This window comes from Taudactylus pleione, unplaced genomic scaffold (assembly GCF_031769625.1).
Source record: "Taudactylus pleione unplaced genomic scaffold, aTauple2 ptg000156l, whole genome shotgun sequence".
Classification (NCBI taxonomy): domain Eukaryota; kingdom Metazoa; phylum Chordata; class Amphibia; order Anura; family Myobatrachidae; genus Taudactylus; species Taudactylus pleione.
Genome location: NW_028284558.1, coordinates 19,044,750 through 19,069,253, shown reverse-complemented (window position 1 = coordinate 19,069,253; position 24,504 = coordinate 19,044,750). Strand labels below are relative to the sequence as shown.

General features: G+C 37.6%; 1 protein-coding gene across 1 annotated transcript in view; it reads left to right on the top strand.

Annotated features, from left to right (window-relative positions):
- The window catches only part of LRP1B (LDL receptor related protein 1B), a 1,691,377-nt gene extending 1,690,506 nt beyond the window's left edge, over positions 1-871 (top strand). The window contains exon 92 of the mRNA XM_088474914.1: positions 461-871. Coding sequence (XP_088331040.1) covers positions 461-601 — 141 coding nt within the window. The 3' untranslated portion in view covers positions 602-871. The remainder of the gene's footprint in view (positions 1-460) is intronic.
- The last annotated feature ends 23,633 nt before the right edge of the window (positions 872-24,504 follow it).

Genomic DNA, 24,504 nt, shown 5'->3' with positions numbered 1-24,504 from the left:
CATTATTGTCCATATCGTTAACAAATATCGTCTAGTGTGTACACGGCTTTAGATGAACGATGTTCATGCAGAAGGATCACAAAAGCAGACAGGTGAAGCCAAGATTCCTTTTGTGGCATTAGCATAGTGTTTCACAGCCGCTGAATACAAAGTCACTGTACATAAGCGTACAACTCTCAATTAGGCTCAAAGACAGCTGGAAATCTGTAAGTCAGGATCCTGTTAATTAATAATGATATATTAATAGTTTTCTAATGATAGACCATCACTGGAAGGGATTGCAAGATTTTTGGCAAACCTGGGTTGATTTCACAGAGCGCAAAGCTCTCAAAAGTGTCCAAATACGAAATGTGTCCATCTGTATGCATGATTACCATTCTAAAGACACAGTTGGATAGATTTTGTGTTATAATAAAGAATATCAGCACTAATGGGTATTTCTCCTTCCATTATCCCACAGCCAACAAATTACTCCAACCCAGTTTATGCAAAACTTTTTGTGGATGGACACAATTGTCGGAATTCCTTAATCAGCGTAGAAGAAAGACGAGAACTTCTTCCAAAGAAAATAGAAAATGTTATCCGGGAGACTGTGGCTTAATCTCTGCTGTTCCGTTACCTTTTATACTCTGTATAAATGTATAAAATAGGATTACTTTTCTATGTACCAACAGTATTATAATTGTTTTGTCATCAGCATTACCTCTTTTTTCATTTTTGTTTTGTTTTGCTGATGACCAGACTGACCGTTTGTATGGTATTTTTATGAAAAATAAACTGCACTACGGTACAATTTAATCTATAAATGCTGCTGTTATAGGAGACCATTTTATTTGTTAAAACAAAAGGACACACTATTCCTTTGTAGTGTAAAAATGGACTTACCTTTTATATGAACTTTTTTAGGTTCAATATTGTCTTTTCATTAAATAATCCAAAACAAAAGTAACTTTGTTAGGTATAGATTGGTTTGAATTGCAATCTTTACAACAATTTACTATATGTCATTTAGAGTTTACATTGGTCCAGCTATAATTAGAGAGTACCTTTTACAATACATTGTCATATTTTAAAACACTTTCCATTTTTTACATAAACTTCCTGAGGTTAATATAAAAAAGGACAACGTTTGCTTTCTATTAATCCACCAGGCCATGAATTTAAATGCACAGAAAATCTGGATGGATGAGGGGCATAGTCCCTGGCTGTGAGAGAGAAAATATAAAGTATGAATTTATAAAGTAACCACATCTTTGGCTTTTAAAAATATTTCCAGGTTTGCTTGCAATCCCTCATGCTTAACATCTGCCAATGATCTACAGTTATTTTTTTTTTCAAGCAACACTGAACTTTAAAGAGATCTTTGACATTATATTTTAACATATATGAATTTTCTTTATTAGCTATCTGAAAGAAAACAAACAGTTTAATATGTATTTCAATATTTCTATATCAGAGTTTTGCCAAAACATTGTGTAGAGATTATATTTATTTTTACAAACAAGAAACATATTTGATTTTGCAAAGTTTTTATTTTTATTGAATTATTATGGTTACTATATGTCATTTCAAAATGGATCTTGCCCATGACTACTGCATATACCTCCAAAGACTAGAGATTTCATTAACTGGAACTTTATAAATTCTTTATAAATATGAAATGAATTACAATATATTACTTAGCTGTCCAAGGCCTTTTAAAGCAATCCCTTTCCAAAATGGTGTTACTGTGCTGTTTCCTTTTTTTAAATGTATATACAGTATATTTTTTAAACAGTTTACTGGATTATAAAAAGTCTTATAGCACACATTGCATCTAACAGGGCAGTTGATTGACTTGGTGCAGACATTGGGCCTGATTCAGACCCACTCGCAACGGCTGTCCGCTCGCAAGTGGGTTGATGTTGTGCTCTGCGCATGCGCCCGACCGCGGGAGCTCCGTCGTGCGCATGCGCCAGACGCGACGAGCGAAGGACTTTCCTTCGCTTGTTGTGTCTGATCAAAGGGGGCGTGCTGTCGATGTTGATTGACAGCACGCCCCCTTTGGTGGGCGTGCCGGGGGTGTGCCTCCCTGACGGGGGCGTTCCCACGGGAACTTATGAAACCTTACATAATAATAGCACACATTGCATCTTACAGGGCAGTTGATTGACTTGGTGCAGACATTGGGCCTGATTCAGACCCACTCGCAACGGCTGTCCGCTCGCAAGTGGGTTGATGTTGTGCTCTGCGCATGCGCCCGACCGTGGGAGCTCCGTCGTGCGCATGCGCCAGACGCGACGAACGAAGGACTTTCCTTCGCTTGTTGTGTCTGATCAAAGGGGGCGTGCTGTCGATGTTGATTGACAGCACGCCCCCTTTGGTGGGCATGCCGGGGGCGCGCCTCCCTGACGGGGACGTTCCCACGGGAACGCCTCCCGTCAGAAGCCGGCCCACTGACATCACTAGTGATGTCAGTGGGAGTGATTTGGGCTCTGATAGAGCCAAAATCACTCCGGGGCTTGCGGTTGAAAACCTCAACCGCAGGCTCCGACTCGCAGTTGCGATGGTCGCGATGGTCACGACCATCGCGGCCATCAAACTGCACGCTCGTATAGGCTGTGGGTGGTGACCCACAGCTATACGAGCGTCCAGGAGGACACTCCATTTTTATGGAGGGCAGCCCTCATTCAGAGCGTGCGCTCTGCTCAGAGCGTACGGCTCTGAATGAGGGCCATTGTCAGAATTATAGCAGCACACATTGATCAATTGGCAAATCATTTCATGCAAAACTAGGCATTCTTGTATTTAGAAAAATGATAAAATAAATATCATTCACCACCCTATCTTACATCAAACTTTTCTAGAGAGTTTAATGTCACTGCAATTTGGAAATTTATTTTTTTTCAAAATTAAATAAGTAATTGCAAATGGTGAATAAATGAAAGTCAATAGAATCTTGAAATACCAAAACTGCAATGTAAAAACTGATTTTTTTTAATACAAAATAAGTCAACTTTTTATAGCCATTACCTGTCTGATCAGGACATGTTTATAAGGGATGTAGTGCATATCCAAGTGGATGAGATGCCGGCTGTCAATATACTGACGCCGGCATCCTGCCACTGGTCAAAATGCTGATGCCGATATCCCCTTACATATCAGGATTCTGGTGTCGGAATCCCAACAGCCAGCATCCCGATTGTAAGACATCGGAGCCAGGTAAGTCTTAGCCGTGGGGGAGAGGGGTGTTAGGTTTAGGCACCCTCTGGCTAGACACCCCCCCAGGGGAGGGTTAGGGTTAGGCTGCAGGGAGGGGGGTTAGATTTTGGCACCCCCTGGGGGACTTAGGGTTAGGCACCCTAATAGGAGGGTTAGGTTTAGGGTGAGGAAGGGGGGTTAGGCACCATCAAGGGATGGTTATGGCAGGGAGAGAGAAGGGATTGAGTACTTACCAGCCTCCATCAGGATCTTCAGCTGTCGGGCTTCCGGGGTTGGGATTTGAACTGTTGAGCCGTCTGTATTTCATACCCAATCCATTTATAAAATTGTCAACAATCACCTTCATGAATGCTTGACTATTTAACATACCTTATATAAGAAACATACATAAATGGAAGATATGGAAGCAAGGTTGCCAAATATGAGTATATATCTTTAAAACTGCAACATCAGTTAATAATACTTCAAATTTGTTATTAACTTTCTGTTGCTTTATAGTCCAAACACAAGCCAAAATTATATTTATTCTCTAATACCAAACCAAAGTATAGCTCATCTTAAATGATAATAAATTAGTATAAAACAATTTCTAAGTACAAACTAAGTGTGATAAACATGAGTACAGCCTTACTATGAGTAAAGCAGGCCTCTGAAAAAATATAGCATACATTAGCACCACAAACCTAAAGTTGTATATGGTGTAAAGTTGTATTTTATCCAATTATTTGAGCTGCAGATTGTAAGTTGTAGTTATTTGAGGTAAAAACACATGATGGGCTGGTGGGCACAAGAAAGACAAAACAATTTTTTGTCCAAGCCTTAAGGTGCCAGGAAAAAATGTTGACAGATCTCATCATCAGTTGTTGGTTGTAATGCCAGAGAATGCCAAGGTTTAAATACTCTTGGTGCTGAGAGCAGTTTAAATGTCATCTGCAATATAAATGTGACAGCTCTGAGGTACAAAGGACTGTAATTACATGTCTAAAATTTTGATAAAGGTTGAATAGATACAAAAATATGCATACCTGAATTTTACTATTTTGTTTTTAAAGCTATGAAGATATCATGATCATCTATCTCTTTATGGTCAGAAGTCTGTTACATAGACTATTGTTAGAGGAAAGGAAACATTGCAATATCGAAATACAATCGGTGGCATTCTACTCTACCAGTTGGTTTACTCGGTGACAACACTGTCCATGATGACTGTATTGTATTTTTCTTTCTCAAATAGTAACTAACAAATGTCAAAAATATGAATGCATTTTCATTCATAAATAACACCAGTTCATAGGAAATATTAGAAGAAAAATGTCACATCCATTAGAAGAGCAATCTGTGAACATTGAGGCACAAATGTAATAGCCTGCTATTTTGATATATTTAAAGCGCCAATTAGTTTAAAGGCAAAACCAACATGGTTTTACCTGTAAAATAACTGCTGCTTTAAATGTAATTACTATCTCACAATTGCCGGCTCACACAAATAACTGGCTATTACTCTTGGCCCTAAATGCCTTAAAAAGATTTGCTTTATATTTAAATGGGTCCTTCAACTTTCAGACAACATTAAATATATTTGTTTGCGCTGCAATCTGAATTGCATAGAGTTGTACACAGAAACATTTTCTGACATATCCCATTGCAATGAAAAATGAGGATCTTCTAAGAAACAGTTGTCACTTGGAGTCAATTAACCAACATAGGGACAAACAAGCACTGTGCATTAACAGATAGAAATGTTTTGCAGTTTTCCTTAATCAGCCCATTGCAAAATAGACTCAATGATCAATGTTATGTGGCACATCCATTAGAGGATAATCCTGACTTTAGATTGATAACATAAACAAAGCAAACTAATATATTGGTGCTAAATGGATCATAGACCATGCTTGACAACCTGAGGGTCTTTATGTGCCATGGAACTACAAATCACAGCCAGCAGTTGGCCGCATTTAATCACTTTCAAAAACTTTACAATACAACAATGACACTAAGCTAACAGAAAGCCCCCTCCCCCTAAAAACAAAACAACAACAACTCATAATAATAGCAATTATAGATCTCCCACAGAGCTATTTTCTACATCGTAGTAAAGAAACATCTACTGTAGTTTCCTTTTTTCATATCAACTCTTGTTATTAATTTAGCGTGAATTTAAAGGTAAAAAATGCCATGGCAAGAAACTATTAGATATCAAAAAGGATAAAATAGCATATTGATGTGATTACTGTATTTTATAACATTGTTCACAGTTGCAGAATCATTGTGTACTCAGTACTGATGTCAGATTCCATTACACTATTTTGACACAACTTGATTTATTTATTGCTACAAAATGTTCAGCCGTGAAGAATATATTATCATAAACATTTATTTACAATTAGTTACATTTGTGTGATATTGCTAGATGTTTATTTTTATATTCATTTTTTAAATTATGGACACATTGTGGGTTATGTAATTTGTTCCAATTTTATGGAACTGGCATGTTTTTGGCAAGTTCAATGCTAATTTAAAATAGTTTTTAGTTTTAAGGCAAAACCAGCCTTATAATTAAGTGCTGCTTTAAATTTAGCTGCACACTTGCTGGAAACATACTAGTTCCTTAAATTCGGAACCTATTACATAACCCCCAATGTATCCAAATGACTTGCAAAAGTAACAATCTAATCATTACAACAAAAGTTTTCCTTTTTTAATATCACAAATGGAAGAGTAATTAAATAGACTTTGCAATAAAGTCATTCTATCACCAAACCTGTCTATAGACATCAGAGTAGGCAGTCGCTGGCATCTGGGTTTTTTCTAATCGACAGCAACAACTGAGTAGACAATTATAAGAGCTTATAGCATAGTCTTACTGATATCTTAAAATTTATGACATTAAATTAAAAATCTATATATTATTTTTATTTAAAAATTCTAATACTGTAGTGATTACATTTAATAATAATTTTCCTTTACATTAGTATATTAGAGTTGAAAAAAAATGTAAGAAAACATTGACATAAGCAACCTACTTTGATCATATCTAATAGCAAATGTTGACTTTTTGTACACTATTAGAAAAGTATGAAATATGTATTCTTTGGTCAGCAAATTCTATGGTCTTAAAGAAAAAAACTATTTATATATATTAATTGTTGAGAGGCACAAAATATGCAGTTAATATTGAATCATTCAAAACAGGGCTTATAGTTATCCATTATAATTTTTTTTTTACCATAACCAAATAAATGGATTGTTCATATGCTCTTTTCCCTTTGTACAATGACGAAAAAGAAAAAAATACTGTTTTATACATTTTTTGTTGTACAATGTGCATGCAAACTACCTATTTCTAAAACCCGCCATATTGAGGCCTTTATAAAATATTGATTTATGTAATATTTGTGAAATTTTGCTTGACAAAAAAGTTCTGCATATAACGGTAGGTTCTCATTTTATTACACATATTTTTAACAATCATTTTGGCTATGACAGTCACTTATGTTTATATAATTAATTGTTCTATAATTTATAAATAATATCTATTGACTGGATTATTTAACTAAGATGAAGCATATAAAGCTAACTGTAGTTTGTTAAGCTTTCAAGTAACAATCTGATGGCTAACTAAAAATAAAAAAAAAATTCCATAAGAACTAAGTAAAAAAATGACAATCAAATACATCATTGTTTTATGAAACAGCAAACCAACAACCAACAGAAATGTTTTGAGAATATTTGTGCTCATGGTATTTTCGATAGTGAAAGGATGTCCTTGTATTATGCTCATTAAAAAGAAACATTGTTTTTTATATTCAGATGTTGCTATTGGTGGCTTTTATACTAACGTTTCAAGACACATTTTATGCCATTAAAATGGTTTTTACAATTTCAACCACTTTTGTAGCCAGACTGAATGAGTCAATGCTTGTATTCCTTGTAACATTTAAAGTAATAATAATAAAACAGTTTTAACACATGTACTATCAAACATGGTATAACTGAATTTTGATATATATATAAATATTTTTTTATTTTTTTGTTATAATATGTAGAGATGGGATAGTATTATTTGGAAATCTTTATCCAAGCAGCGTACAAATTCATAATGGAAAGAAATAAAGTAATTGCTGCTGTATGGAAACTATGGTGTGCATATTGTCCTGTAGATACCATGAGGAGCTCTGCCGAGCAATATTATGATGTGTGTATTTATTGGGTCCATGTGGGAGGTAGTTTTACATGAGTTTTAGTAGACTTTAGGCAATATACTCTAATTTATTTAAATCTCTTATCTGTAAAATCCCAAGCATTCCAGTAAGTAAATACCATACTTTTACCTGTTCTAGTTTTTTGTATGCTTAAATTTATAAGCTACAAGTGTCACTGTTGCTATAGTTGTTCCAGAAGGAAATTCAACTTTGTGCAGAAGCAACAGAGTAGTGGGGAGAATCTTAAAGAAAATTAATAAATATAAACTAAAAACCATGCAAGGATTTTATTGAAATAATTTGCAATGTTCAGTCATTTCAAAAAGAGCTAAATAAAAAAAGTTAATTTCACTGTAAATACTGTTATCATATGCATATGTTTACAAGCTGTGAGCCCTTGAATACCTCATGACTGCATGAATAAGACTCACATGGATCTACTTGTTGGAGGTGGCTGACTTTAAATGTTAATATATTTCCATAGAGATATTCAGATTATATTTTTATCTTTGACTTTTCAGCACAAGATGGATTATTGTAGGTACACCTGGAGAGCCACAATCTACTGTGTTATCTCTAACATTGGTATATCTGGACAGCCACAATCGTGTTATCTGTAACATTGAGATAAGTAAGAATCTATATATAAGAAATGTCATATAGGTTGTTGTTTGGTGAACACAATAGCAAACCCCCCCCAAAAATTACTTATATGCAAATTGTATGGAAAAACCTTGACCATAAACCATAATGACAAAAGTATGACACATCATGGGACCAGAACCTTGCGCTCTATGTTTTTGGGGATTGTAGGGCATTTGAAAATTCAGCACAATTAATGCTTTTACAATTGTGATCTAGGGATCACTTTCACCATATTTTTCAACAATGCAGCCAGCAAAGACAAAACAAACAAACAAGCAAACAACCCCCCCACACACAAAGCTACAGTCACCTTTTAGATCTACAGACATTTGCTGTATTTGTCAATGTCTTATCCTAATTGGTTCTCTACATAGATAAAGAGATCTTACTTAGGGGTGAATTCAATTAGCCCGATAATTTTTCGGGTAAATGAAATGGGATTTATTGCCTTCAGCACCACCAATATCAATCAGAGAAGGAATTTGGTGAAAATAATTTCTTTGGTGGAATTCACTTCTAAAAGGAAATACAATATTTATGTATGTATTCTAGAGCAATATAAAATGAAACAAATATTTGAATTTATAAACTGTATTATTCATCCAGTTTTTGGTTTTCATTCCCCCTTTCCTTTGTACAAAGCTAAGTGTAAGAACTTTCCCTAACAAACCAAATATTTTCATTAGCAGTAAAACTGGTGACACTTTCAGGATATTAAATGATATACCCAGAATTAATCAGAAGTAATTACAATAATTTTATCACAAAGCATAAATAAATAAAAGTTAAAATATTCAGTATATTGAGGGTTTCAATTACATTTATTTTTTTATTCATGAATGTTGTAGTCAAATAGTTTTAACTTTGATATCAAACACAAAGCCACAAAAAGCCCTTTATCTGTATATAATATAAGTTAGGTACACATCAATTACCAAGCACTTATATCGCTATTGAAAAATGAATATTCAGATTTGTGATTGTATTTGTGAGGAATTGATATATAAATGAACCACAAAATAACATTACAAATCTGAATATTCATATTTCTATAGTGATATAAAAGCTTGGTAATTGATGTGTAACTAACATTTATACAGATAGAGGGATTTTCTGATCCCCTTTCCTTAAAAGGCTCTAACCAATATGTAATTCTTTCTCTCTCTCTCTCCTTTGATAATAACAACCACTCATTATTGAATCGATTGTTGCAACACATTCATAAGACACAATTTACTAGAAGAAGACTTATATTGGTCATACGGTGCTTTTTTATTTCACATTTCGATCTATACCACTTCTATAATTTTAATATCTATATTTCGCTGTTGCTTAGAATCAAATTGTGTATTGCTTTTAATTTAAGTAATTAAAGCTAAATATTAATCAACATATACTGTGCACCAGAAATAGACTCCCTGTTCTCTTCTTTTTTATTTATACAATACCAGATAGCATTTCTGAACTATAGCCCTTTGGGAATTAAATATTAAATATAAAATACCTTTTCATTTATATATTTTGCAATCTTAAAGGAGTTTCTTCACACAAAAAGTTTTTTCTTGATGTATTAGCCATTTAATATTTAAAAACACATTTTGCATTATGGTTATTTTTGAGTGCTTTCATCTTCAATTCATTTGTCACAGACCATAAGTTTGCTGTGCAGAAGCTCAATAATCACTAGTAACCAACTTAATGCTACATAGGAGAACAAGTGACAGGCAGGAGATTTGAAATGAAACTCCTTCATAGCAGACACATGGGGCAAAACTTACTTAGCGGCGGATTCTAAACCTTGGTGGTTTGGTGGTGGTTTGATGGCGGGTTCTATTCTGTTCTAAAACTCGGGGGTTTGGTGGTCGGTTTTGCAGCAGTTTCTAAATGACAGCCCTGTTCTATTCTATTCTAAAATGTGTTTTGATGGCGGTTTTGCTGCTGTTTTGGCCTTAGAAAATCTGAAGATAGCAAAACCACTGCCAAACTGCAGGGGTTTAGAACCTGCCACTTAGTAACTTTTGCCCATGGTCTCTTCACAATGATAGGCAGTCCACTGGTGTAAGCAGATGAAAAGAGAAGGTACGTCTCTGGACACCTTTGCACCTATTTATCATCAGGGGCCATCAAGCCCCCAATAATTAAGTATCCAACTTGCCATGAGTTGCAACGGTGGATACATAATTACCAGAGCAATTAATTATTGCTCCGGTATGGGGACAGGTGCTCCAAAAAAAAGCAGCTGTCCATGTGATCCCCTTACACTGCTACTTCAGTAATAGTGTTGCTTACCGGACTGTGCTGGCCTCCTGCACTTTCATGATCTGAGGTCATGCATGTGCACAGCTAAAGGTCACACTGTGTGGAGGCAGCAGAGGCATCCATCTTTCTTCGCAATGTCAAACTTAATTCCTTTAGTAAAGAGCAGGGTGCTTGGAATCAGCACCATCTGATGATGGCTTTGGTTGCCAGATGGAAATTCCAAAAACTTTACGTTTTGAAAATTTGCTGAATATTATCTGGCCCTTAATAATGAATAGGCCTATTACATAAAAAATGGGCCCATTATTGATGATGAATATGCCCCTGATTACTAATTAGACACAATAAAAATGTCATAGAGATAACTAAGTAGGAAATACAATAGAGCACACATTTGGTGGCAATCCAAATTGCTAAAAATTTATACCGCTTTTGGCTTCCTAATCACCAGAAGTAATACCCAACAATTTGGATGGTCCAAATCTAAATTTCTGCAATATACAGTGATTTACAGAGTTTTTGACTGGCCACAATCACCAGCAGTTTCAGCCAAAAATGCTTCTAGTCATCCAGGTTCTTCAAACTGCGTGAAGATAAATATATGTATATAAGGTACATAAACAATAATTATGTAATTAATTTATTCTTGGCAGCAAAATAATAATAAATTAAAAAATTACATTTTAATTACACTGACAATATCATATTAAATAATGAAATTAAATAATGGGGCCAAAATATTTTTATGCTAATTAGGGCCATATTAATATTTGATGATGAAGACAGGTGCATGCTGGGACTTGTAGTGTTACAGGTGTTTAATTATAATAGGTGTATAGTTTAATAATTAATATGACACCAATAAACATAAAAAACAGTTTGGCCCCATTATTTAATTTATAAAGAACAATGGTCCCTTTATAGGTATTAAATATTATGTTGCCTGCATAATGAAAATTTTATTTACAATTTATTATTACCTTTCTCCAATTAATATGTTAATTAAATACTGTTATTATATATTGTTTGGGCCCCTTAACAAAGTATTAAGTAGTGACAATTAAATATATGTTTACTGTGTCATTTTTTATTTTCCATGTGCAATCAGACAGGTGAGAGGCACCTCTATTGTTTGGCAATTTTTTTCTGTCATGTTTGGCTGTGATTTGTGGGCTTATTACATTTGGCAAATTGTTTTCAAAATACAGAAAATATTGAGACAGCGATTTGCAGCAGTTTTACAAATAAAAGGTTTTCTGGAGATTTTTCCAGATTAATTTAAGTTAGCACCCAAAAAAATCCCAGAAAACCAGCAACTACTGCAATTTGCTTCTATTATATTTCCCTCTAGGTGTCATAATAGGTGTCAGGATGAAACATACCTGCTAAAATCTGTGTTTCATGCATGAGAAAAGCTGAATGAATGGTTAAGCTGACATAAAAAATTGTGTTGATTTCTAAGGTGCCAATTTGGAATGATCCCATCCAGGAAAATGATTAGGATATGAAAGAGTTTGGTACCAACAGTGTTTTTGGAAACAAAAATGGAAAATATGAGAGTGGCCCAAATGCTGTAAATTAAAATATGAAATTGGATGTAAATGACATGCAATCAGCAAGCAAACATACTATTTCTGGATGCTTTGCACAGGCCATTTAATGAAATAATGGTTCCAGGAAACTGGTCTTTAATTATTATTAATAATAATAATACAAATAATAATAATATTTATTTTTTCCTGAAAATAGTTATTGCTTTATATACTTCTTAATATTACTTGCCGCCTCCTGCCCTAACAGCAGGAGCATTATATGCAAATTAAGTGGAAAGGAGGCCAAAAATATTTTTGTACCTGGGCCCCACCATTAGCTAGTCCCACCACTGAGTGTGTTTATATATTTGTATAAATTAAGTTGTATTCTGTAATGATTGCATCTGGAGAAGGTTAAGGTTACCAGCTTTGCATACACAGCTCTGTTTGTTTCATTTGGATAAATTTAACAAATTATCAAACCTATTTCAAATGCTGTTAGCAATTTTTGTATATCTGAATTGATTAAGTATGTCCTTTAAAACCCAAGCTCTGAATACGGCAGCACCGTGTATCTAAAAGAAGAAGTCACATGTTTAATCATCTGCCATCTTCATTATGGTTATTACTATGAAATATGTATGTTCGTTGAACTTTTTATTTAAAATGTCAGCATAAGACATTTGTTAAGATATAGCGAGAGTGGCTGTAATTTGAATTGTAAAACATAACTGGCAAAGCTGCCATAATGGCAGTACAGTAGATCCAATTAAGTCTTAATCAATGCGATCTCCCCAATGTAGCAGAATGACATACATGAAGGTGACAAGAGACTAATCACATGAGGCTCATTCAGGTAATTTAGTTTTTCAATACTGCCTGAATCAAATGCAAATGGACTGCACTAGTTAGCGATTCTGTACTGTTTACTAAAGGGGATATTATAACAGAATGTTAAGAGCCACCAGTCAACTTTATTCAGTTTAGTTAACTTACATAATAGTCAATATAATAGTCAATATAATATTGAGGATGAGGGGTAAATTTACTAAAACGTCTAAAAATTAAAAGAGTTGTTGCTCATAGCGACCATATTTTAGCTATATATTACATTCTAGAATATAATAGATAGAATCTGTTTAGTTGCTATGGGCATTTGTCTGTTTTAGAAGCTTTATTAAATCTACCCCATAGTCTTCCCAAATGTATTGTCAATAGTGGAATATAAAGTGCTACTGATATATGGAGGCACTTCCATCTTGTGTTAGCTGCAAACTACAGCACTCCATGCAAAGAACATGCTTGTCTACTTTAAGAATCTCTTTTCTGGGAGAAGCCCGGAGTGGAGATACAGGCGGCCGGTGATGGCGACGGACTATTCACGTAATTAGACTAAGTGCAGCGAGCTATGCATATATGAATATGGGCAGGGCCAAAATGATGTAATTAGCATACAATTGCATCACTAAACCCCGACCCCCTCTTCACGGACTATGATTTCAGGTATTATTTTCCCCTTGGGCAGGATGCGGGAGGAGTACCCACTCTTCCAGGAGACTACCCAAAAAAATCCAGATTTTCCCACAGGTGCTGGGAGAGTAGGTAAGTTTGGAATAATAAGTTAAAAATGTGACAGAATCAATCAATCATGGCCCCTGACCACAACCCAATTTCACATGCAGGAAGTTAGAACTTCCATGATCTAATGGGATGTGATACAAGTAAAAAAGATGAGACTAATGTCATTTGAGAAACTATTACAGGTTGAGTCTCCTATATCCAAATATTCCGAAATATGGAATTATTTTGGCATGACTGAGATAATGAAACCTTTGATTTTTGATGGCTCAATGTACACAAACTTTGTCTAAGGCACAAATTATTAAAAATATTGTATAAAATTGCCTTTAGGCTGTGTGTATAAGGTGTATATGAATCATAAATGAATTTCATTTCTGTACACAAACTTTGCTTGAGCCACAAATTGATTGAAAATATTGTATAAAATTACCTGCAGGCTGTGTGTATAAGGTGTATATAACACATACATGCATTCTGTGTGTATATTTGGGTCCCATTCCCAAGATATTTCATTATGGTATGCAAATATTCCACAATATGGAATATTCCGTTATCCAAAATACCCCTGGTCCCAAGCATTTTGGATATGGAGACTCAACCTGTATATCAATGGCCCCACTCATGTGTGATTCAACCAAATCTGCACAGTACATTTTTGCAAACCAAGTTTTCCAAATTGTCAGTCTCTCTATGTCTAAGACAGAGCTATGTCTACAACAGAGGAGTGAAACAGAGCATTATTAAGCTCTTCAGTTATTTCATGTGAATTACTGAGACTTTGATATATATTTAGAGGTGAAATAGTGACTTGTATGCTTTAAATATCTTTTTTTTACTTTTGTCTTTTAGTTGTCAAATGTTAAATCAAGATGGCATAGCATGTCACATAAATGGACTTACAGTAGTAACTCTACTCTTATCTGACTGACACATCAGTGAATGCCCACATGTCAACACAATATTATCGTTCATATAATTCAGTTTAATGACTTACTTTAAGATAGGAACTAATGTGTAAGTATAAAATAGACCTGTCATCATTAAATGGCAGGATTTATAAAGATGAGCATATATTAAAATAGAAAGTACATTTTTGAAATGACAATTTCTTACCTTTCCCCCCGAGATTCAATGTCAGAAGTTACCTTGACTGTGATAGTACTAGATGCTTGCTGAATGTGTCCCTTTTTCTGATAATTATTATGCAGATGCCTCTTACATTACAAATCAGAAAAGAGTGGTCATATTCAAAATTGTAAATAGTAAACATTATATAAAAAGCCTGACATATAGATTAGTTTTAGAGGGAGAATCATTAAAATATGAGGTCCTATAGGAGAAACAGGCAGTACTATGCGGGGTATTAAAGTGCAGAAACATTGCTTATTTTTGCACAGAGGTGCAAGCACAAATAAGCAATGTTTCTTACCAGTAATATCCCGCAGAGACACAATGCTAATTTAAACGCACCCTTCACCTACTGTAAACACAGTGGTTGCTGTTATGAAACTATAGCCTTTCAATTCACATAGAATCACAGACATCACTGAAATTCTTCAAAATGATTTGCAAGGTGACGTTTAAAAGTCTCCCCAAGGATAAAAGCTTCATATATAAGATAATTAGCAGATTTATGTTAAGTGGTCAGAACTTATTATATTGATCTAAAAAGAGAAATTTCACACCTAAGGTGTAACTAGGCATAGCTGGTCCCTTTAGTAAACTTTGAAGACTGATGCTTTAAACTCCATCCATCAAGAGTGATATACACCCACTGTGCAGCTTTCATAGACAATATTATAGTAATCTTTACTCCTTGCATTTTACCAAGTTGTAAAGCTGTAAATACTGTATATTCCCGGAGTGACAATTGTCATATAGGGGGGATTTAATTCTAAGTGACATGCTTCTGCGATCTGTGCTAATTGTACATCACTGATAATTTTCCTGTGCATTATATGGGATGCGAAGGAAAAATAGCAATAATGCTGGCAGCAAAGACCTTTGCCCGACTGTTTGCTGGCAACTGAATTCTCCCCATAGTATTCTTAGCTAAAACTATCCCTTTATACAGTAAAAGCTGTAGTACGGCTATCTGATACTAATGCCAAATGAATTAAACTTCCATATCAAAACAAAACTACACTATACAAATAACTACTGTATGGCCTGTTGCAAGCTTTAAGCATAGGGGTATGAGTTTAGTTTCCATGATACAAGATTTCTCCTATTCATAAAATTCATAAAATTGTTCCATATTAAGACAACTATAGACAAGTCTCATTGGACTGCCAGTATAGACAGTTGTCCATTCCAATATTTGATTATGGGTTACTGGTATTTTTCTAGAATCAAAAACTCAGATAAGCAGACTCAATATACTCTACAATTCAATTCAATAAGCTATCCAACTCAATTTGTCACTTTGCCCTTGAATGTAATTATACTCCTTGGTACTCTGATATGCCATTACCATCGTGCTGACTGCCCTTGGAGTCCAGACCTACACTGCATTTAAATCAAGAGAAGTGCACACTCATCATCATGCAGTTATTCTTCAGTTTCTCTGTAAGAAACTCCTGGTGCAAAACTATGGGAAGTGTATTGCTCAGAATTTCTTCCACTACTAGATCCTAATCCTGAAGTAACCTGGGCAACATCATATCCTGCTCCACCTCAGCTTCTTCAAAATTCTTCTGATGGTCACAAATAATGGATAATAAGCAGGATTGAAACTAGAAATTACTGGCCCTAAAGCAGCTCTAGATAAAATGATACAGCAGAGGAAAAACACTACACACATAAGACCTCATCAACTTACAAAGGAGTATCCTATCTACATCAGGCATCAACAGGTCTGCCATAGACCAGACTGATATTACATGTACTGACATTTGATCTTGATGGTTGTTGAACTTAGATTACTGTAGGTTGATCCCGGGCACCTAATAATGCTCAGTACACACAAGGAGAGATAATAATATGGTGATATTGTACAGTCTCTAGCTTCCAATAATATAAGAATTTTATACCAAATGCTCATACCTGTGTCTCCAGCATAAGACATTGGGGAAGATTCAATTAGGCGTGGGGATGTCCCCACGACTAATTGCTGTCCAAAATCCCTGCGGCATGGGGAAAAGCTATTCAATTAAATAGCCTTTTCCCCGCGCTGTAAAATCGGGACTCGCACGTGTAAACACATTGATTCCGAGTAAACTGCGGAATCAATGTGTTTTTTCCCCGCTCGCGAGGCCGATTTGGTCGTTTATACATGGATTTTACCTCGCACCTCCAGGAGCTGCGAGATAAAGTCTGACTGCAGGGACTCGCGCGTGAGGAATCCGCGGCAATTGAATTGGTCCGGCGCGGCAATTAGGAAATGAATCTGCCCTATAGTCTTTCATACAATTTTGTTGCCCTTTGCCAAGTAACATGTTCTTGCTCAGCTGAAGAAAGGCCCAACACACCAAGCCAGAACAGTCTCACCGACTGTAATACACAATAATGATCACAGTTTATCATCTTAATTTCCCTCACAGACCTACCCACATCTGTTAATCAAAACATACTGTAATCCATAAATCATTCACATAAACACATTCCTTCCTGCATATTCAGTGTGCCCAAGTTAACCTCGTGTGCTGCCCCCAGACTGAGGCACGGTAGAAGCCTTTGCATATACTGCCCTTTCCAGGGATGCTTTGTGAATCCTGTTATGTAAGAGAGATCCCAGAGAAAAAGAGGACTTTATGCACTGTACCTAGTAATATATACCTACCTTTTAATACTTTTCTATTAATTTGTGAGCTGTAAGGTATGGCTAAAGGGAACTGAAAGTGTCAATGTCAAATAGGATTTTAGGTCTTCAGACTAGATAAGAAATGTACTCTAGAGAAGGAATTGCCATCAGGTAGATGAATAATCCACAGCCACTGCCACTGGGCTTATCACTATTTTTCTACTTAAGATGTTTTTGCATTTGAATCAGACCCCAGGAATTCATACAATCTGCAGACCAACACTTCACAATTTTACTAACCTGGAATGGACAAATTAGCCCAGACTACGTGGACTGAGACCATCTACTCAACATGCTGAGCTCTTCACTTGGAGTCCATAAAAAAACTCACATTTTAAAATTGAACCCCTAGATCTCAATCCCTATAATGATATCTACAATAAAATACATGAAAATAACAGCTTGCCATAGGTGGGTAACACTTGTTTCATACTTGCATTGAGCAATGAGACACAGATTCCAGTAGCATGTGTCCTACTACTTAAATACATAGCCAGGAGATTGCAGTCTCTAACTACTAGAAATTATAGCAAAATATTCAAAACTACATGAAAATATTCTGCAGAGAATTTGTGTTATTTGGCATATTTGATCTTCACATTCATTGCTGGCTGTATACAGGGCCATATTAAGGGGTGGGGGATATGACAGGGGCAGTCACCTCAGGGTCCCCATACACAGAGGGGTCCCTTACAGGGTCGGTGTGACCTTGAAATAGCAGAGAACAGGTGCCCAGAAATGCCTATTCCAAGACATGGGCTGCCACGGGTCTGCTTCCTGCATGCACAGTCAGTGCTGAATAAAGCGCAGTACAGCTTCCGGTGCATTGTATACCATACAGGGGGCACCATGTGGTATATAGGGGGGGCACCATGGGGCATATTGGGGGGCACTGTGGGGTAGGGTGTCAATTTTGTTAGAGTAGCCCCCACAACTTAGTAACCCCGGGGTCCCTGCAAGCCTTTATTTGACACTGGCAGAATTTAACCAAAAGTTCCACATGGGAATCATCCCCTCATTTCTGTTCCTGTCAGATTTTCTCCTATTGTTTTTGTCTCATACAGACTTCTCCCTTTCTGGACTCCAACAAAGAGCGAAAAGAATTGACACCATCGTCATTTCTTCTGTATTTAAATACAGTTCAAAATAGCCATTTTGCATAATGGTGAATTTAATGACAGGGTTATAACTAGGGTGATGTGACATGACACAGGGCATCGCAGGGCAGGGGACACTGCTTGGACTTGTCAATGTTCTGTTTAGAATCATTCTCTTGTACTATAGTTGTAGCTGCCTTATCTTTTTTCCCTGGCATTTCCTGCCCGCCCCTATCTCCCCTCTGGCTGACTCCCCCTCCAACTGGCCACTTCCCAAGCCCCTTTAGTCACAACCTTTTTTATTTAACACACACATTTCAAAATACTGTCGTACCCCGGATGTGAAACTATCACCTCTCACATGGCAGTCAGACACCTTCAGGGCTGGCAGTTTAAAGTCTGTGGGGGCCCCTGGGCATCAAGCTTGTGGGGGCCCCAATATACCACCATTTCTTGTCATCCTAGGAACATTTTTTTCCTTTTTATTCACCTTAATGTCCCCAGTAGTAATGCCCCTCTTGCAATGCCCACTGTAGTAATGCCCCTTATGCAGTGTCCCCTGTAGTCATTCCCCTTATACAGTGCCTCCAGTAGTGGTCCCCCTATGCAGTGTCCCTTATATAGTGCCCCCAGTAGTCCCCCCTTATGCATTGTCCTCAGAAGTAGTCCCCCATATACACTGCCCCCAGTAGTAGCCCACCCCTATTCAGTGCCCCCAGTAGTTGTCCTATGCATTGCCCCCAGTGACCCCTGAAGCGGCCCCCCCTATGCAGTGCCCCTCACACACACACACACAAAAAAAACAACTTACCTGAATCCCCGCTCCTGACGCGATCGCCACTGTCCGCTCCGGCTCTTCACCTGCAGTATGGGAGAGACGTCAGCTTCATGACGTCACTCCCATCATCACCCGGGGGGAGTCAGAAGATGGAGCTCATGAGTGAGCTCCAGCTGGCTCCCTCCATTGAAGCAGCCAATGAGAGTCCGTCTGACTCTCATCGGCTGCTGTAGCAAACACACAACTGCCGCCAGCAGCTGTGTGTTTGTCACTGTGTAGTGAGGGCCGTGCTTACTGCGGTCTGCACTACACTAGCGGCGGGGACACTAGCGGCGGCTGAAGCCACCGGCTGCACCGTTGCTAGTAGGGGCCACTCCGTGTGTGGGGGCCCAGGGACGACCGCCCCTGTCGCCCCCCCCTTAATCCGGCCCTGGACACCTTATACATGGGGCTATCTGCCCACAATTCCTGATGGCAGCCCTAAACACAACCACGATTCCCAACCCAGGTGTTACTAGCACACCTTGAGTACCTTTGCCAGTCAGTTAAGCACCTGGCACAGGGTACATATAGATGTGTCCACATACATTTATCCTCTTGAACGTTAAACAGCCCTGCGACGCCATAGTGTTGAGCCTCTTTTTGTGCAACTTTTCCCCTAAAAATGTGTCTTATTTGTAAAGTGATGCGACACACAAGCAGCTTCTGCTGCTTAAAATGAGATATGACATGCCTATATTCTGTATGCGACTGCAGCTGTATCTGCATTCAAAATGCTGCGTTACACTATCAGAGCTGCTGACAATGTAACGTAGCATTTCACATGCAGATATAACTACGGTTACACATAGAATGTAGGCATGCCGCATATCATTTCAATCAGCAGAAGCTGCTTGTGCATCCTATTTATATCACAGTCTGGAAAAACAGCAAACTCTACACATGCTGGTGGTAAAAAGATGATGCATATGAAGTGATACACAGTAAATGGAATGAGATAATGGTCGCCATGTCATTATATCTGGATATAGAATACTCCTTACAATCATATTTTAAGTTGATCTTAAGTCCCTGCAATTTCTTTGTTGGAAATAATTACTTGTTATATTTATGCACTTGGTGTGACTCACAGGGAGTTAAAAGGTTATTTTACAGATCCTGCATATGCTTCTTTGAACATTTCATCTTGCATTATGCAAATGTACACTGGAAAACAGGGCCATGTAACAATGTGTGAATCCTAGGACAGTCATGGTACATACATTATAATTAACTAGATATGCAAACGTGTGCTTATATGGTAATTGAGGTATCAAATTACTTCCCTTGTACCAATGTCAGCACAAGGATTATGTATTCTTTCATTATATATCCGCTTTAGGTTAAGAAAAGGAATCATATTATTTGAATTTAATAAAAAGAAAAATGTCCTTCAGTAATATGACTGTCTGCAAGAAATATCGGCATGTAATAATTCACAGGATGTATATTTTTATGGATATAATGGTGGTTATTTTACTGAATGTAATTTGTTTCCGGTCATTAGAAGCAAATGATATCAAGTTCTACGGCATGTAAACTAGAGATTGTGTAGCTAAACTTTATGACTAGAAGCCATTTGGTTAGACTGTGAAATGTTTAAGGAAAAAATGGGAATTGCGTGAAGAATTTTACACAATCTCACAATTATACTAATTATAATAAGTTAGATATAACAAAAATTGCAATCAAGCAAAATATTTTAATTTAGAAACTACTAAATAAGCAATGTCACCTTCAGCCTAAGGGCGGTATACAATTAGTTTTGCATACGCGATAAAGTTTCGCATGCCGTACTTTTTGCCTACATCGCGTATTTTAGCCGCAGAAACTTATCGTGCGCGTACCCGCTATTCACCGTATTCAATTCCAAAAGACATGCAAACGGCCCCCAAATTCAAAATACTTTTTTGGGGTGTTGTAAAGTTTTTCCCTGGAATTTTTTGATGTAGTTATCCTTTGGGGGGCTGTTCCAAGGGTTCTGATAGGTTCCCCCACCTTTGCACCCCAAATAAAAAATTTGCACTCCTTTTCTCCTGCTATTCAGAGGCGAATCTTTTTCGCCTATTACACTGCATTGACTTTCCGCGTACGAGAAAAGTGGATGGAATTGAATATGGAGATAAGTTTCCAACAGGCGAAACGTCGCAATCGGCGATACCTTTTTGCGGATCTCAGCTTTTTGCTTATAATTGAATACGGCCCTAATTTTGAATATATATTTAGTGGAATAGAATTGTGGATGAAACATTTATTTTTCAGTTGGTGTTTCCCAAGGTTCTGTCCTTGGTCCCTTAACAGCTCTTTTGGCCCCTAACATCTATTATGATGATGATACTCAAATCTACTTCCCTGCACCTGGAATCTCCACCTCTCTCCTCATTTATGTGTCCAGCTGTCTTTGTTATTTCTTTCTTGATATCACAGACAGCTGGACAGACAAATGTTTCTTAATATGTCTAAGACCCTTCGCACCCTCCTGAGTCCTCACCTCCATCAATTTCACTAATTATTGACAACCTCTCCATCTCTTCTATCCCACAAATCACTGTTTTTTGTTATCCTTGTCTCTGTCCCTCAAACCCCGCATTCAGTTCCTCTCCCAGTCTTGCCGTTTCCACCTTTAAAATATCTCCATGCTTAGACTATTTGTCACCCTGTAGGCAAGAAAACCCTCAACTACTCAATGGTCATCTTATCTTAAAACTGGACTACTGTAACATTCTTTTATCTGGCCTCTCTGACTACCATCTCTCTGTAGTCCAATATGTGCTCAGTGCTGCTGCATGGCTCTTCTTCTTCTTCTCCTAACAAACTGTTCCTTCCACACCTCTCTACCAGGCCTTACACTGGTTTCTAATTCCCTTCAGAACCCAATTTAAACTTCTCACACTAATCTTTAAAGCCCTCATCCGATTCTCTCACGCCTACATCTCCAACTTCATCTCCCTTGATACTCCCATCCACCCACTTCACTCTTCCAATGACTGCCACCTATCCTGACAACTAATTACCTCCTCTCACACCAGCCTCTAAAATGTCACCAATGCTGCTCCCCACCACTGGAACTCTATCCCACTCCTTATAAGAATCTCCATTTCTCTTCAAAGATTCAAAGATGCTCTCAAAGCCCACTTTCTTAAAACCTTCCAGCTGTTATGCTAATCCACTGCTTTATGCTCCTCATTTGTTTTCTCTCCCCTCTGTGTCACACATGTCTGTCTGCCACTCCACTTTAGATTGCAAATGTCGCACATCCACCATCCATGCCACTCCTAGTCGCGCCTCACATTCCTGAGACTCTGGTTGGCACATCTCTTTGTGGACTTGGCAAATCCAAAAGGCATCTATATCTGGTTTACCTTCAGTGAATTGCATTCTAGTGCACCTGCTTCTGACATGAGTTATTTGCACTCTTAGGAGTGCATCTGCACCAGTTTCTAATACCTACTCACACATTGCATATCGTGTCTATGACTGCATCTCCAGTTACCCGAGTAGGTCCCTCTTTCCTCATGTAATTTTCCTTATACAGGTTGAGTCTCCCATATCCAAAATGCTTGGGACCAGGGGTATTTTGGATAATGGAATATTCCGTATTTTGGAATAATTGCACATCATAATGAAATAGCTTGGGAATGGGACCCCAATATACACACAGAATGCATTTATGTGTTATATACACCTTATGCACATAGCCTGCAGCTCATTTTATACAATATTTTCAATAATTTTGTGGCTCAAGCAAAGTTTGTGTACATACATGAAATAAATTTGTTTCATTTACACCCTACACACACAGCCTGAAGGTAATTTTATACCATATTTTTAATAATTTGTGCCTTAGACAAAGTTTGTGTACATTGAACTATCAAAAAACAAAGGTTTTATTATCTCAGTCATGCCAAAATTATTCCGTATTTCGGAATATTCCGTATTTCGGAATATTTGGATATGGGAGACTCAACCTGTACTATCATCTATTCTATACTCAACACAACGGCACCTACTGTAGACCATGGTTGCTGTTGCCATGCTGCTTATTTGAATATTATAACTGCTCTTGTTTTGGGTTCTGGGTTTTGTGTTTTGGATCTGGATTTTTATGGAAAAAGCATAAAAACAGTTAAAATCACATAATTTGTGGGTTTTTCTGTTCCTATGCTATTATTAACCTCAATAGCATTAATTTCCACTCATTTTCAGTCTATTCTGAACACCTTACACCTCACAATTTTGTTTTTAGGCCAATAGGTTGCTCCGCAGTAGGTGGATGACTATGCTAAGCGACACAAGTGGGCGGCACAAGCACGTGGCCCATCTAGGAGTGACACTGCTGTGGCAGACAGGATGGCAGTTTGAAAAACTAGGCCCCAAACATTACATAATGCAAAGAAAAAAAAGAGGTGCAATATGGAATTGTCCTTGGGCCCTCCCACCCACCCTTATGTTGTATAAACAGGACATGCACACTTTAACAAACCAATCATTTCAGCACCAGGGTCTGCCACACAACTGTGGCTGAAATTATAGGTTTGTTTGGGCCCCCACAAAACAAGCTGGCAATTAATCTGTCCCTGCACAAACTGGCTCTACAAAGGCAAGATGTCGTCCTCATTCTCCTCATCCACCGATTCCTCACCCTCTTCAGTGTTGTGTACATCCTCATCCTCACAGAGTATTAATTCATCCCCGCTGGAATCCACCACCACAGGTCCCTCTGTACATTCTGGAGGCTGGTCTCCCTGGAAGAGTTGATAATTAATTTTTATGAACATCATTGTCTCCACATTTTGTGGAAGCAACCTCCTATGCCTTTCGCTGACAAGGTTCCCGGCTGCACTAAACACTCTTTCTGAGTACACACTGGAGGGGGGGGGCAACTCAGGTAAAATAGAGCCAGTTTGTACAGGGGCCTCCAAATTGCCTCTTATTACTGCCAGTACAGGTACGGACTGTCTGAAATGCCTACTTGGATGCTGTCACTGATGTAATCCTCCACCATTCTGTCAATGGTGACAGTATCATATGCAGTGACAGTAGACATGTCAGATATTGTTGCCAGGTCCTTCAGTCCGGACCATATGTCCAAACTTGGTCCTGCATCACTGCCAGTGGGTTGCTTAGGATACCTAAGTTGTTTCCTGGCAGCCCCAGTTTTGGGAGAAAATGAAGAAGGAGCTGTTGACGTGTCAAGTTCCGCTTCAGCTGACAGTGTTTTCACCAGCAGGTCTTTGCACCTCTGCAGGCTTGTGTCGGCCGGAAAGAGAGACACCACATAGGCTTTAAACCTAGGATCGAGCACGGTGGCCAAAATGTAGTGGTCTGATTTTAACAGATTGACCGCCCTGGAATCCTGGCAAAGCAA